Genomic DNA, 15,542 nt, shown 5'->3' on the forward strand with positions numbered 1-15,542 from the left:
GATATACCTGCTGGAGTGCGTGCTACGGTTGCTGCTATGGTGACCAGTGAGCTGAGATAAGGCGGGGCTTTACCTAGCAAAGACTTATAGATGACCTGGAGCCAGTGGGTTGGGCAACGAATATGAAGCGAGGGCCAGCCAACGAGAGCATACAGGTTGCAGTGGTGGGTAGTATATGGGGCTTTGGTGACAAAACGGATGGCACTGTGATAGACTGCATCTAATTTGCTGAGTAGAGTGTTGGAGGCTATTTTGTAAATGACATCGCCAAAGTCGAGGATCGGTAGGATAGTCAGTTTTACGAGGGTATGTTTGGCAGTGTGAGTGAAGGAGGCTTTGTTTCGAAATAGGAAGCCTATTCTACATTTAATTTTGGATTGGAGATGCTTGATGTGAGTCTGGAAGGAGAGTTTTCAGTCCAACCAGACACCCAGGTATTTGTAATTGTCCACATGTTCTAAGTCAGAACCGTCCAGAGTAGTGATGCTGGATGGACGGGCAGATGCGAGCAGCGATCAGTTGAAGAGCATGCGTTTAGTTTTACTTGCATTTTTGAGCCGTTGGAGGCCACGGAAGGAGAGTTGTATGGCATTGAAGCTCGTTTGGAGGTTTGTTAACACGGTGTCCAAAGAAGGGCCAGAAGTATACAGAATGGTGTCGTCTGCGTAGAGGTGGATCAGAGACTCACCAGCAGCAAGAGCGACATCATTGATGTAAACAGAGAAAAGAGTCGGCCCGAGATTTTAACCCTGTGTTACCCCCATAGAGACTGCCAGAGGTCCGGCCAACAGACCCTCCGATTTGACACACTGAACTCTATCAGAGAAGTAGTTGGGTGAACCAGGCGAGGCAATCATTTGAGAAACCAAGGCTGTTGAGTCTGCCGATAAGAATGCTGTGATTGACAGATTTGAAAGCCTTGGCCAGGTCAATGAAGATGGCTGCACAGCACTGTCTTTTATCGATGGCGGTTATGATATCGTTTAGGACCTTGAGCGTGGCTGAGGTGCACCCATGATCAGCCCGGAAACCAGATTGCATAGCGGGGAATGTACGGTGGGATTCAAAATGGTCAGTAATCTGTTTGTTAACTTGGCTTTCGAAGACCTTAGAAAGGTAGGGCAGGATAGATATAGGTCTGTAGCAGTTTGGGTCTTGAGCGTCTCCCCCTTTGAAGAGGGGGATGACCGTGGCAGTTTTCCAATCTATGGGAATATCGGACAATAAGAAAAAGCTGTTGAACAGGCAGGTAATAGGCGTGGCAGCAATGGTGGCGGATAATTTTAAAAAGAGACGGTCCAGATTGTCGAGCCCTGCTGATTTGTACAGGTCCAGGACTCAGGCTAACCTCCAGCAGAGCAGTCTGATTGAGTCCAGAGCCAGGAGCTAATGTGTCATGACTTCTGTCTAAGGCTGATAACCAGGCTTGGATGTCTCACCACTTATCTGGCCTCACTTTAAGCTGTGCGTTGGTGAAGCATGTGTCTGATAGAAGGCTGTGAAATCAGCTGTAAATTTTAATATTGATGAATAATTCACTTGTTCTGGTCAACATGCATTTGGTACGTGAGGCAGAAGTAATGAGACCTAAGTTTAGCACTTGTCTGGTTAGTGGTGCGGGAGCCCTGTTGTCTGGTTAGTGGTGCGGGAGCCCTGTTGTCTGGTTAGTAATGTATCTGTTGTCACAGTGTGATGACTTTACATTGTACATGAATCAGAAACAGTTTTCATTATTACCGTAACTGACCGAATTACCTTAACAGACAACCATATGGTGATGAGAATTGGGCATTACGGTAATGAGAAGACCTTACCAAAAATGTTGTTTTAACCCTAAATCAGGTGTTTTAGCCCTAAATCAGGTGTTTTAGCCCTAAATCAGGTGTTTTAGCCCTAACCACGTTTTAGCCCTAAATCAGGTGTTTTAGCCCTAAATCAGGTGTTTTAGCCCTAAATCAGGTGTTTTAGCCCTAACCATGCTTTAACCCTAAATCAGGTGTTTTAACCCTAAATCAGGTGTTTTAACCCTCAATCAGGTGTTTTAGCCCTAAATCAGGTGTTTTAACCCTAACCACGTTTTAACCCTAAATCAGGTGTTTTTGCCCTAACCACGTTTTAACCCTAAATCAGGTGTTTTAGCCCTAAATCAGGTGTTTTAGCCCTAACCCTAACCACGTTTTAACCCTAAATCAGGTGTTTTAGCCCTAACCACGTTTTAACCCTAAATCAGGTGTTTTAGCCCTAACCCTAACCACGTTTTAACCCTAAATCAGGTGTTTTAGCCCCAACCCTAACCACGTTTTAACCCTAAATCAGGTGTTTTAGCCCTAACCACGTTTTAACCCTAAATCAGGTGTTTTAGCCCTAACCACGTTTTAACCCTAAATCAGGTGTTTTAGCCCTAAATCAGGTGTTTTAGCCCTAACCCTAACCACGTTTTAACCCTAAATCAGGTGTTTTAGCCCTAACCACGTTTTAACCCTAAATCAGGTGTTTTAGCCCTAACCCTAACCACGTTTTAACCCTAAATCAGGTGTTTTAGCCCCAACCCTAACCACGTTTTAACCCTAAATCAGGTGTTTTAACCCTAACCACGTTTTAACCCTAAATCAGGTGTTTTAGCCCTAACCCTGCTGTGTTAACCCGAACCCTGCTGTGTTAACCCGAACCCTGCTGTGTTAACCCGAACCCTGCTGTGTTAACCCGAACCCTGCTGTGTTAACCCGAACCCTGCTGTGTTAACCCGAACCCTGCTGTGTTAACCCGAACCCTTCTGTGTTAACCCGAACCCTGCTGTGTTTACCCGAACCCTGCTGTGTTTACCCGAACCCTGCTGTGTTTACCCGAACCCTGCTGTGTTTACCCGAACCCTGGTGTGTTTACCCGAACCCTGGTGTGTTTACCCGAACCCTGGTGTGTTTACCCGAACCCTGGTGTGTTTACCCGAACCCTGGTGTGTTTACCCGAACCCTGGTGTGTTTACCCGAACCCTGCTGTGTTTACCCGAACCCTGGTGTGTTTACCCGAACCCTGGTGTGTTTACCCGAACCCTGGTGTGTTTACCCGAACCCTGGTGTGTTTACCCGAACCCTGCTGTGTTAACCCTAACCCTGCTGTGTGTGATATAGGTGGAGGAGGGCAGCAAGGCAGCAGCGGTCAGCCTCCAGGTTGGAGACGAGATGGTGAACATCAACCAGGTCCCTCTGAGTGGTTACAGGCAGGAGGCCATCTGCCTGGTCAAGGGATCATACAAGACCCTCAATCTGGTTGTCAAGAGGTAGGAAACCACACACACCCCAACACACAACTGCTGCGCTTATCTCCCTGGCTGCCCCTCCAGGTAACCGGTCCCTATGGTTACAGGGGAGAGATGAGATGGAGATCCCTGGACTATCACTGAGCTGCTCTTCTCTGCACAGTGTCGGTCTGGACTAGGGCTAGGGCTCTGCTACAGGGCTGTCTGTGCTAGGGCTCTGCTACAGGTCTGTCTGGACTAGGGTTAGGGCTCTGCTACAGGGCTGAGGCTCTGCTACGGGGCTGAGGCTCTGCTACGGGGCTGAGGCTCTGCTACGGGGCTGAGGCTCTGCTACGGGGCTGAGGCTCTGCTACGGGGCTGAGGCTCTGCTACGGGGCTGAGGCTCTGCTACGGGGCTGAGGCTCTGCTACGGGGCTGAGGCTCTGCTACGGGGCTGAGGCTCTGCTACGGGGCTGAGGCTCTGCTACGGGGCTGAGGCTCTGCTACGGGGCTGAGGCTCTGCTCTGTGCTGGTTCTCTGTCCGCTACAGGGCTGTGCTAGCAGGCTGGTTGTGTGCTGCGGGATTGCAGCAGCAGTTGAGAGTTCAGGGTTATTGACACAGTTTCCAGCAGTATTGATTAAGATGAGAGGAGGGGGAGGAAAGAAGGACATTTTAATCTAGTAGTGTATCTGACTGGGACACACCCAGCCCGGTTTGGTTAAGGACACACCCAGCCAGGTACGGGAAAGACCCCACCTAGGATTGCAAAATTCTGTTAATTTTTCAAATATTCCCCGGTTTTCCAGAAATCCAATTGGAAGATTCTCACATTCAGGATGGAGTATGCCAGGGTTCAGCTCAATTCAGAACTTGAAATTCAAGTTGAATTTGCCACACCCCACAGGATGTAGAGTTTGAGTGAAAGGAAGTAGAATTGAGTTCTGTGTAATTCAAAGTAGGGCTGACCCAATTTAGTCAACTGGTCGATTGTTTGGTCAATAGGATGTTGGTCGAACCAACCAAGATATATATTTTTAGTCGAGCAGTCGCAAATATATTTACTAAAATGTTGGCACACGAGACACCAGCCTGATTCATGGCTGTCTCAGTGGACTGATCCGTTGCGGAGGCCCGTCACAGTGGACTGATCCATTGCGGAGGCCCGTCACAGTGGACTGATCCATTGCGGAGGCCCGTCTCAGTGGACTGATCCATTGCGGAGGCCCGTCTCAGTGGACTGATCCATTGCGGAGGCCCGTCACAGTGGACTGATCCATTGCGGAGGCCCGTCTCAGTGGACTGATCCATTGCGGAGGCCCGTCTCAGTGGACTGATCCATTGCGGAGGCCCGTCTCAGTGGACTGATCCATTGCGGAGGCCCGTCTCAGTGGACTGATCCATTGCGGAGGCCCGTCACAGTGGACTGATCCGTTGCGGAGGCCCGTCTCAGTGGACCGATCCGTTGCGGAGGCCCGTCTCAGTGGACTGATCCGTTGCGGAGGCCCGTCACAGTGGACTGATCCGTTGCGGAGGCCCGTCTCAGTGGACTGATCCTTGCGGAGGCCACGAGGATGACGCACCACTATCACCAGTAGTACATTTACCGTTAATTACCATCGTTCCTAATCTACAATGTTTGTTTGGATACAGTCATTTCTGTTGATGCATTCAATCAATTATTATCCCAATCGTTCTGTTGTCATTGTAGGAGTGGGCACGTTGTTAGCGGAGCACACCACCTGGGGTTAAGGTTAAACTAGGCTACACTTGGGAGAAAGTTTTGATTGATTTCAATCCAGTTACGAGTGGTCTTTAGTTTGTAGCGCTCCTGCTGTTCTTGAGTAAGGACACGCACCTGACTACAGATAGAAATAGTCCTAGGTGACCTGGCCTGCGCACAAATGTAGTCCTATGTGTCCCTTTGGGGATCTGGTAGGATGTCTGATTGTCTTAACTCACCGTCACTGTGGAGCTTCTCAGTCTTTTTCTTCACCTCAAACAGCAAGTAAACCAAGTCTGTTTTTACATCCATTGAGAATGACAATAATTCCTCAACGTCGCCTGTTTGAAAAATATTTTGATAACCACACAGCATGAAAGGGAAAAATGTCCTGATCCAGTGGAAACTTGATAAAATATGCTGATTACTTCTTATCCCTTTAGCAAATAGTCTACAGCTGAGTCTGTCCAGAGCTGACTGGTACAGGAAACACTGAGGGGACAGAATATTTTATACAATGTTTCCAGTTGATTAGCATCATTTTGGGGCTGGTCCAACTAATTGTTGATACAATGTTTCCAGTTGGTTAGCATCAGTTTGGGGCTGGACCAAGCTAATAGTTGATACAATGTTTCCAGTTGGTCAGCACCAATTTGGGGCTGGTTTTGAGTAAAAACTTCCCATCAGCAAGGGCATTGAAGATGAAACGTGGCTGGGTCTTTCAGCATGATAATGATCCCAAACACACCGGCCGGGCAACGAAGGAGGGGCTTCGTAAGAAGCATTTCAAGGTCCTGGAGTGGCCTAGCCAGTCTCCAGATCTCAACCCCATAGAAAATCTTTGGAGGGAGTTGAAAGTCCGTGTTGCTCAGCAACAGCCCCAAAACATCACTGCTCTAGAGGAGATCTGCATGGAGGAATGGGCCAAACTACCAGCAACAGTGGGTGAAAACCTTGTGAAGACTTACAGAAAATGTTTGACCTCTGTCATTGCCAACAAAGGTTATATAACAAAGTATTGAGAAACTTTTGTTGACCAAATACATATTTTCCACCATAATTTGCAAATAAATTCATTATAAATCCTACCATGTGATTTTCTGGATTTTTTTCTCATATTGTCTGTCATAGTTGAAGTGTACCTATGATGAAAATTATAGGCCTCATCTTTTTAAGTAGGAGAACTTGCACAATTGGTGGCTGACTAAATACTTTTTTTTTCCCACTGTATATATACACTGCTCAAATAAATAAAGGGAACACTAAAATAACACATCCTAGATCTGAATTAATGAAATATTCTTATTAAATACTTTTTTCTTTACATAGTTGAATGTGCTGACAACAAAATCACACATAAATTATCAATGGAAATCAAATTTATCAACCCATGGAGGTCTGGATTTGGAGTCACACTCAAAATTAAAGTGGAAAACCACACTACAGGCTGATCCAACGTTGATGTAATGTCCTTAAAACAAGTCAAAATGAGGCTCAGTAGTGTGTGTGGCCTCCACGTGCCTGTATGACCTCCCTACAGCGCCTGGGCATGCTCCTGATGAGGTGGAGGATGGTCTCCTGAGGGATCTCCTCCCAGACCTGGACTAAAGCATCCGCCAACTCCTGGACAGTCTGTGGTGCAACGCCACGTTAGTGGATGGAGCGAGACATGATGTCCCAGATGTGCTCAATTGGATTCAGGTCTGGGGAACGGGTGGGCCAGTCCATAGCATCAACGCCTTCCTCTTGCAGGAACTGCGGACTCACTCCAGCCACATGAGGTCTTGCATTAGGAGGAACCCAGGGCCAACCGCACCAGCATATGGTCTCACAAGGGGTCTGAGGATCTCATCTCGGTACCTAATGGCAGTCAGGCTACCTCTGGCGAGCACATGGAGGTCTGTGCGGTCCCCCAAAGAAATGCCACCCCACACCATGACTGACCCACCGCCAAACCGGTCATGCTGGAGGATGTTGCAGGCAGCAGAATGTTCTCCACGGCGTCTCCAGAATCTGTCACGTCTGTCACGTGCTCAGTGTGAACCTGCCTTCATCTGTGAAGAGCACAGGGCGCCAGTGGCAAATTTGCCAATCTTGGTGTTCTCTGGCAAATGCCAAACGTCCTGCACGGTGTTGGGATGTAAGCCCAACCCCCACCTGTGGACGTCTGGCCCTCATACCACCCTCATGGAGTCTGTTTCTGACCGTTTGAGCAGACACATGCACATTTGTGGCCTGCTGGAGGTCATTTTGCAGGGCTCTGGCAGTGCTCCTCCTGCTCCTCCTTGCACAAAGGCGGAGGTAGCGGTCCTGCTGCTGGGTTGTTGCCGTCCTACGGCCTCCTCTGCGTCTCCTGATGTACTGGCCTGTCTCCTGGTAGCGCCTGGATGCTCTGGACGCTACGCTGACAGACACAGCAAACCTTCTTGCCACAGCTCGCATTGATGTGCCATCCTGGATGAGCTGCACTACCTGAGCCACTTGTGTGGGTTGTAGACTCCGTCTCATGCTTCCACTAGAGTGAAAGCACCGCCAGCATTCAAAATTGACCAAAACATCAGCCAGGAAGCATAGGAACTGAGAAGTGGTCTGTGGTCACCACCTGCAGAACCACTCCTTTATTGGGGGTGTCTTGCTAATTGTCTAAAATTTCCACCTGATGTCTATTCCACTTGCACAACAGCATGTGAAATTGATTGTCAATCAGTGTTGCTTCCTTAGTGGACAGTTTGATTTCACAGAAGTGTGATTGACTTGGAGTTACATTGTGTTGTTTAAAACCTCTTGATACTCCCCATCCCAGATCCGGGATCGTGAATAAAGCCTCAGGCTCATTAGCATAACGCAACGTTAACGATTTCTGAAATGAAAATAATGCGCCTGCTCTCAAGCTTAGCCTTTTCTTAACAACACTGTCATCTCAGATTTTCAAAATATGCTTTTGAACCATAGCAATTCACTAATTTGTGTAAGAGTATGCAAAGCTAGCTTAGCATTTTGAGTAGCATTTAGCACGCAACATTTTCACAAAAACCAGATAACCAAATAAATAAAATCATTTACCTTTGAAGAGCTTCGGATGTTTTCAATGAGGAGACTCTCAGTTACATAGCAAATGTTCAGTTTTTCCTGAAAGAATCTTTGTGTAGGAGAAATCGCTCCGTTTTGTACATCACATTTGGCTACCGAAACGAACCGAAAATTCAGTCACCAACAACGTCAAACTTTTTCCGAATTAACTCCATAATATCGACCGAAACATGGCAAACGTTGTTTGGAATCAATCCTCAAGGTGTTTTTTTTCACATATCTCTTCATTGATATATCGTTCGCGGAAGCCTGCTTTCTTCTCTGAATTCCATGAAAAAATACTTGCAGCTGAGGTTTGCGCACCAATTTCGGCGCAGGACACCGGGCGGACACCTGGTAAATGTGGTCTCTTATGGTCAATCTTCCAATGATATGCCTACAAATACGTCACAATGCTGCAGACACCTTGGGGAAACGACAGAAAGGGCAGGCTCATTCCTCTCGCATTCACAGCCATATAAGGAGACAATGGAAAACGGAGCCTCAAAAATCCTGCTGATTTCCTGGATGCCGTTTCATCTTGGTTTTGCCTGTAGCTCACGTTCTAGGGCACGCACATAGAATATCTTTGCAGTTCTGGAAACGTCAGAGTGTTTTCTTTCCAAAGCTATCAATTATATGCATAGTCGAGCATCTTTTTGTGACAAAATAGCTTGTTTAAAACGGGAACGTTTTTCATCCAAAAATGAAATAGCGCCCCCAGAGTTTCAAGAGGTTAAGTGTTCCCTTTATTTTTTTGAGCAGTGCGTGTATGTATGTATGTATGTGTGTGTGTGTGTGTGTGTGTATATATGTATGTACAGTGCCTTGCGAAAGTATTCGGCCCCCTTGAACTTTGCGACCTTTTGCCACATTTCAGGCTTCAAACATAAAGATATAAAACTGTATTTTTTTGTGAAGAATCAACAACAAGTGGGACACAATCATGAAGTGGAACAACATTTATTGGATATTTCAAACTTTTTTAACAAATCAAAAACTGAAAAATTTGACGCCACCTTTTGCTGCGATTACAGCTGTAAGTCGCTTGGGGTATGTCTCTATCAGTTTTGCACATCGAGAGACTGAAATTTTTTCCCATTCCTCCTTGCAAAACAGCTCGAGCTCAGTGAGGTTGGATGGAGAGCATTTGTGAACAGCAGTTTTCAGTTCTTTCCACAGATTCTCGATTGGATTCAGGTCTGGACTTTGACTTGGCCATTCTAACACCTGGATATGTTTATTTTTGAACCATTCCATTGTAAATTTTGCTTTATGTTTTGGATCATTGTCTTGTTGGAAGACAAATCTCCGTCCCAGTCTCAGGTCTTTTGCAGACTCCATCAGGTTTTCTTCCAGAATGGTCCTGTATTTGGCTCCATCCATCTTCCCATCAATTGTAACCATCTTCCCTGTCCCTGCTGAAGAAAAGCAGGCCCAAACCATGATGCTGCCACCACCATGTTTGACAGTGGGGATGGTGTGTTGGGGTTGATGAGCTGTGTTGCTTTTACGCCAAACATAACGTTTTGCATTGTTGCATCTGACCAGAGCACCTTCTTCCACATGTTTGGTGTGTCTCCCAGGTGGCTTGTGGCAAACTTTAAACGACACTTTTTATGGATATCTTTAAGAAATGGCTTTCTTCTTGCCACTCTTCCATAAAGGCCAGATTTGTGCAATATACAACTGATTGTTGTCCTATGGACAGAGTCTCCCACCTCAGCTGTAGATCTCTGCAGTTCATCCAGAGTGATCATGGGCCTCTTGGCTACATCTCTGATCAGTCTTCTCCTTGTATGAGCTGAAAGTTTAGAGGGACGGCCAGGTCTTGGTAGATTTGCAGTGGTCTGATCCTCCTTCCATTTCCATCCGTTTTGTCGTCAAAACCCAATATACTACCCACCACTGTGACCTTCACACTCTCGTTGGCTGGCCCTCGTTTCATACTCGTCGCCAAACCCACTGGCTCCAGGTCATCTATAAGTCTTTGCTACGTAATGCCCCGCCTTATCTCAGCTCACTGGTCACCATAACAACACCCACCCGTAGCACGCGCTCCAGCAGGTATATCTCACTGGTCATCCACAAAGCCAACTCCTCCTTGGGCTGCCTTTCCTTCCAGTTCTCTGCTGCCAATGACTGGAACAAATTGCAAAAATCACTGAAGCTGGAGACTCAGATCTCACTCACTAGCTTTAAGCATCAGCCGTCACAGCAGCTCACCGATCACTGCACCTGTACACAGCCCATCTGTAAATAGCACACCTAACTACCTCATCCCCATATTGTTATTTAATTTTGCTCTTTTGCAACCCAGTATCTCTACTTGCCCATCATCATCTGCACATCTATCACTCCAGTGTTAATTTGCTAAATTGTAGTTATTTCGCCACTATGGCCTTTTTATTGTCTTACCTCCCTAATCTTACTACATTTGCACATATTGTATACAGATTTTTCAATTGTGTTATTGACTGTATGTTTGTTAATCCCATGTGTAACTGTTGATTGTGTCGCACTGCTTTGCTTTATCTTGGCCAGGTCGCAGTTGTAAATGAGAACTTGTTCTCAACTGGCCTACCTGGTTAAATAAAGGTGAAATAACAAAATTGTACACTCCCTCAACTTGAGACATCTTGAGGCTTTGTGTTGTGTGACAACTGCACAATTTAGAGTGGCCTTTTTTTGTCACCAGCACAAGGTGCACCTGTGAAATTATGCTTTTTAATCAGTTTCTTGATATGCCACAATTGTCAGGTGGATGGATTATCTGGGCAAAGGAGAAATGCTCAATAACAGGGATGTAAACAAATTTTTGCACAACATTTGAGAGAAATAACCTTTTGTGCATTTTCTGGGATCTTTTATTTCAGCTCATGAAATATGGGACCAACACTTTACATGTTGTTTTACATGTTACTTTACATGTTATTTTTGTTCAGTATAATTACATGGAAAGTTATCGTCTCATTGTTTTCGAGAATAAGAAGTTCTCAGATATTTTGGACATTTTCAAGCATTTCATTTTTACTTCTGCACTACTACAGCATATTCTGCCACTTGTCGTTCAGCAACCAAGACCGAAAACATCCTGGCAACGTCCATGGAAGATGTCCGCGTCATTATTTACACCGAGCTGCATAGCAATGATCCCCAGCTTCACAGCCTTTCTGATCTGGTCCTCCATGGAAGGGGCACCAACGGTGACACAACAACGAGAATTGTTTTCTCGACCTGACCCATTTTCTTGACTACCAGCGGAGTTAGCTGGGAAATCAAGCTTTTGCCTGAATCCAGTCGGAGAATAGCGAAAACATCTTCTCCCCAGAGAAAAGCCTTCAAAGCAGTTATTTGTTGTTCTTTCAATGAAGTTCTGCCCTAAAGTTCTGGTACAACTGCTGCTATAGCAGCATGGACACTAACCACCTCAAGAGCAGCCTGTTATGATGTTCGACTTCCTGCCCAGTAAACGGTGCATTCTGAAAGTATTTACACCCCTTGACTATTTCCACATTTTGTGGAAAGGCTACAGGCTTATTCTACACACTACACAGACTTATTCTAAAATGCATTTAAATAGTTTTTTCCCCACACCAATCTGTACACACTGCCCCCTAATGACAATGCAAAAACAGGTTTTTAGACTTTTTCGCAAATCACATTTTCAAGAGTGTTCAGACCCTTTACTCAACTTTTTTGAAGCACCTTTGAGTCTTGGGTATCACGCAACAAGCTTAGGTTTGTACCTTGTCAGCTCAGGGATTCGAACTTGCAACCTTTCGGTTACTAGCCCAATGCTCTAACCACTAGGCTACCCTGTAGCCCCAATCAAGGACATTCAGAGACTTGTCCCAAAGCCACTCCTGTGTGCTTAGGGTCGTTGTCCTGTTGGACGGTGAAACTTTGCACCAGTCTGAGGTTCTGAACAGGTCAGGATTCCATAGCCGCAGGCAGAACAGTTGAAACTGGAGCAGCAGCACGGCCAGGTGGACTGGGGACAGCAAGGAGTCATCATGCCAGGTAGTCCTGAGGCGTAGTCCTGAGGCATGGTCCTAGGGCTCAGGTCCTCCGAGAGAGAGAGAAAGAGAGAATTAGAGAGAGCATACTTAAATTCACACAGGACAGTCAGCGTGCATGCGCTAGAGCCAAACCCTACCCTAACCCGGACGACGTTGGGCCAATTGTGCGACGCCACATGGGTCTCCTGGTCGAGGCCAGCTGCAACACAGCCGAGGATCGAACCCGGTTCCATAGTGACGTGTCTAGCACTGCGATGCAGTGCCTTAGTCTGCTGTAGCACTCTGGAGGACACAAATTTTAAGTTTCAACTGCAAAATTGTCTCTGACCCATGGGGAAAATGTGTAGAATTGCAGGAAATTAGCTTTAAAACGGCAAAAGTTTCTCTCGTATGTGAACGGGGGGGGGCCTTTAAATAGTTCTTTCCCAGGGACCGAGAATTAATTAGTCCGGCCATGCACTGCAGCGGTCTTAGTAAAACTAATTGTATGCTACTTCTATCGCACTCCAAAGTTGGAGTTGAGTTCTGATTTTGAGGGGGAGGAAGTTGCTGTCACAAAAGGGATGTGACAGTCATGGAATTCTGGATGTCAGGACATTGGTCAGCCAAATGACCACCCCAACAGCAAACATTTTTAATTTGGGACACAACGCACATGTTCTCTTCTCCTCCTGACTGCATGTGCTGCTGCTGCAGGGAGGGTGGTGTTGCCTATGCAACCAAAACATGTTTGTTTAAGCAAGGAGGAACAAAGTTTAATCACATTGTAAAGAGTGTTACCGCGGTAACAGAGGCCGTCCTGTCTCGTCTTCAGTCAGCTGTTCGTTTTACAAAAACAAACAAAACATTTTATTTTCATGACGGTCTTTATCTGTAATCGTTGTTTACGCGATTATACGGTTATTGTGCCAGGCCTAGGCCCTCCAGTGCTTAGGTTGACCATTTGTTAGGTTTGTTAAAATAGAGCCCTACATGTCGTTCCATGGTTCAGCGTTTCAGCCCGTGTTCCTCCTCCCCTGTTGGCAGGAATATGAGAATGGTGGATTTAGTAGCTACTGGAAAAATGCCCTCTGAGACTGATGTCCATGTGGCCAGGAGCTTTCTCAACAAGATATTACGAAGTTCCATGAGGTATGCTTCCATTAGCTAGCTAGCCAATAGCATCCATCCCCCTTCCTCCTCCGCTTGTTGTCATCCACACAGACCTCTACCCATAATGCCATTAATGTGCTGTGTGGTAATATCATCATTCCAACCATCTGTGTTTCTTCCTAGTTCAACATCTCCCATGATTAGTCACCATTTTGTTTCATGATAAGTGACCATTTTCTTTCCTTCATCAAGTAGTGTCATGGATAATGCTTTTATCATGAGATTTATTGACTATAAGTAAGATTCATGTCAAGACCTTGATCTGTCATTCATGTTGAGGAGTTTCCATGGTTATCATAAACATTATCAGCACATCTACACTGCCCTCATGTCTTAATACTACTGCCTGTTTTGTTGTTAAATACTGCCTGTTGTGTTGTCAAAACTGCCAGTTGTGTTGTTGTCGATACTGCCTGTTTTGTTGCCGTCGATACTACCTGTTTTGTTGCCGTCGATACTGCCTGTTGCGTTGCCATCAATACTGCCTGATGCGCTGCCGTCAATACTGCCTGATGCGCTGACGTCAATACTGCCTGATGCGCTGACGTCAATACTGCCTGATGCGCTGACGTCAATACTGCCTGATGCGCTGCCGTCAATACTGCCTGATGCGCTGCCGTCAATACTGCCTGTTGTCGCCGTCAATACTGCCTGTTGTCGCCGTCAATACTGCCTGTTGTCGCCGTCAATACTGCCTGTTGTCGCCGTCAATACTGCCTGTTGCCGCCGTCAATACTGCCTGTTGTCGCCGTCAATACTGCCTGTTGCCGCCGTCAATACTGCCTGTTGCCGCCGTCAATACTGCCTGTTGTCGCCGTCAATACTGCCTGTTGTGTCGCCGTCAATACTGCCTGTTGTGTCGCCGTCAATACTGCCTGTTGTGTCGCCGTCAATACTGCCTGATGTGTCGCCGTCAATACTGCCTGTTGTGTTGCCGTCAATACTGCCTGATGTGTTGCCGTCAATACTGCCTGTTGTATTGTTGTCGTCGTCAAAACTGCCTGTTGTGTCGCCGTCAATACTGCCTGTTGTGTTGCCGTCAATACTGCCTGTTGTGTTGCCGTCAAAACTGCCTGTTGCGTTGCCGTCAATACTGCCTGTTGCGTCGCCGTCAATACTGCCTGTTGTGTCGCCGTCAATACTGCCTGTTGTGTCGCCGTCAATAATGCCTGTTGTCGCCGTCAATAATGCCTGTTGTCGCCGTCAATAATGCCTGTTGTCGCCGTCAATACTGCCTGTTGTCGCCGTCAATACTGCCTGTTGTGTCGCCGTCAATACTGCCTGTTGTGTCGCCGTCAATACTGCCTGTTGTGTCGCCGTCAATACTGCCTGTTGTGTCGCCGTCAATACTGCCTGTTGTGTCGCCGTCAATACTGCCTGTTGTGTCGCCGTCAATACTGCCTGTTGTGTCGCCGTCAATACTGCCTGTTGTGTCGCCGTCAATAATGCCTGTTGTCGCCGTCAATACTGCCTGTTGTGTTGCCGTCAATACTGCCTGTTGACGCCGTCAATACTGCCTGTTGACGCCGTCAATACTGCCTGTTGACGCCGTCAATACTGCCTGTTGCCGCCGTCAATACTGCCTGTTGTCGCCGTCAATACTGCCTGTTGCCGCCGTCAATACTGCCTGTTGCCGCCGTCAATACTGCCTGTTGCCGCCGTCAATACTGCCTGTTGTCGCCGTCAATACTGCCTGTTGTCGCCGTCAATACTGCCTGTTGTCGCCGTCAATACTGCCTGTTGTCGCCGTCAATACTGCCTGTTGTCGCCGTCAATACTGCCTGTTGTCGCCGTCAATACTGCCTGTTGCCGCCGTCAATACTGCCTGTTGCCGCCGTCAATACTGCCTGTTGCCGCCGTCAATACTGCCTGTTGCCGCCGTCAATACTGCCTGTTGCCGCCGTCAATACTGCCTGTTGCCGCCGTCAATACTGCCTGTTGCCGCCGTCAATACTGCCTGTTGCCGCCGTCAATACTGCCTGTTGCCGCCGTCAATACTGCCTGTTGCCGCCGTCAATACTGCCTGTTGCCGCCGTCAATACTGCCTGTTGTCGCCGTCAATACTGCCTGTTGTCGCCGTCAATACTGCCTGTTGTCGCCGTCATACTGCCTGTTGTCGCCGTCAATACTGCCTGTTGTGTCGCCGTCAATACTGCCTGATGTGTCGCCGTCAATACTGCCTGTTGTGTTGCCGTCAATACTGCCTGATGTGTTGCCGTCAATACTGCCTGTTGTATTGTTGTCGTCGTCAAAACTGCCTGTTGTGTCGCCGTCAATACTGCCTGTTGTGTTGCCGTCAATACTGCCTGTTGTGTTGCCGTCAAAACTGCCTGTTGCGTTGCC

General features: G+C 47.1%; 1 protein-coding gene across 4 annotated transcripts in view; it reads left to right on the top strand.

The window, feature by feature from the left end:
- The window catches only part of shroom2a (shroom family member 2a), a 134,945-nt gene that overhangs the window by 31,317 nt on the left and 88,086 nt on the right, over positions 1–15,542 (top strand). For 3 of the 4 annotated variants that reach the window (XM_064936256.1, XM_064936259.1, XM_064936257.1), the window contains exon 3: positions 3,129–3,277. In XM_064936256.1, the coding sequence (XP_064792328.1) occupies positions 3,129–3,277 (149 nt within the window). Of the gene's footprint in view, positions 1–3,128; positions 3,278–13,108; positions 13,179–15,542 lie in introns of those variants that run through there. The other variant, XM_064936258.1, reaches the window with a different exon arrangement.

Source organism: Oncorhynchus masou, chromosome 24, assembly GCF_036934945.1.
Source record: "Oncorhynchus masou masou isolate Uvic2021 chromosome 24, UVic_Omas_1.1, whole genome shotgun sequence".
Taxonomy (NCBI): domain Eukaryota; kingdom Metazoa; phylum Chordata; class Actinopteri; order Salmoniformes; family Salmonidae; genus Oncorhynchus; species Oncorhynchus masou.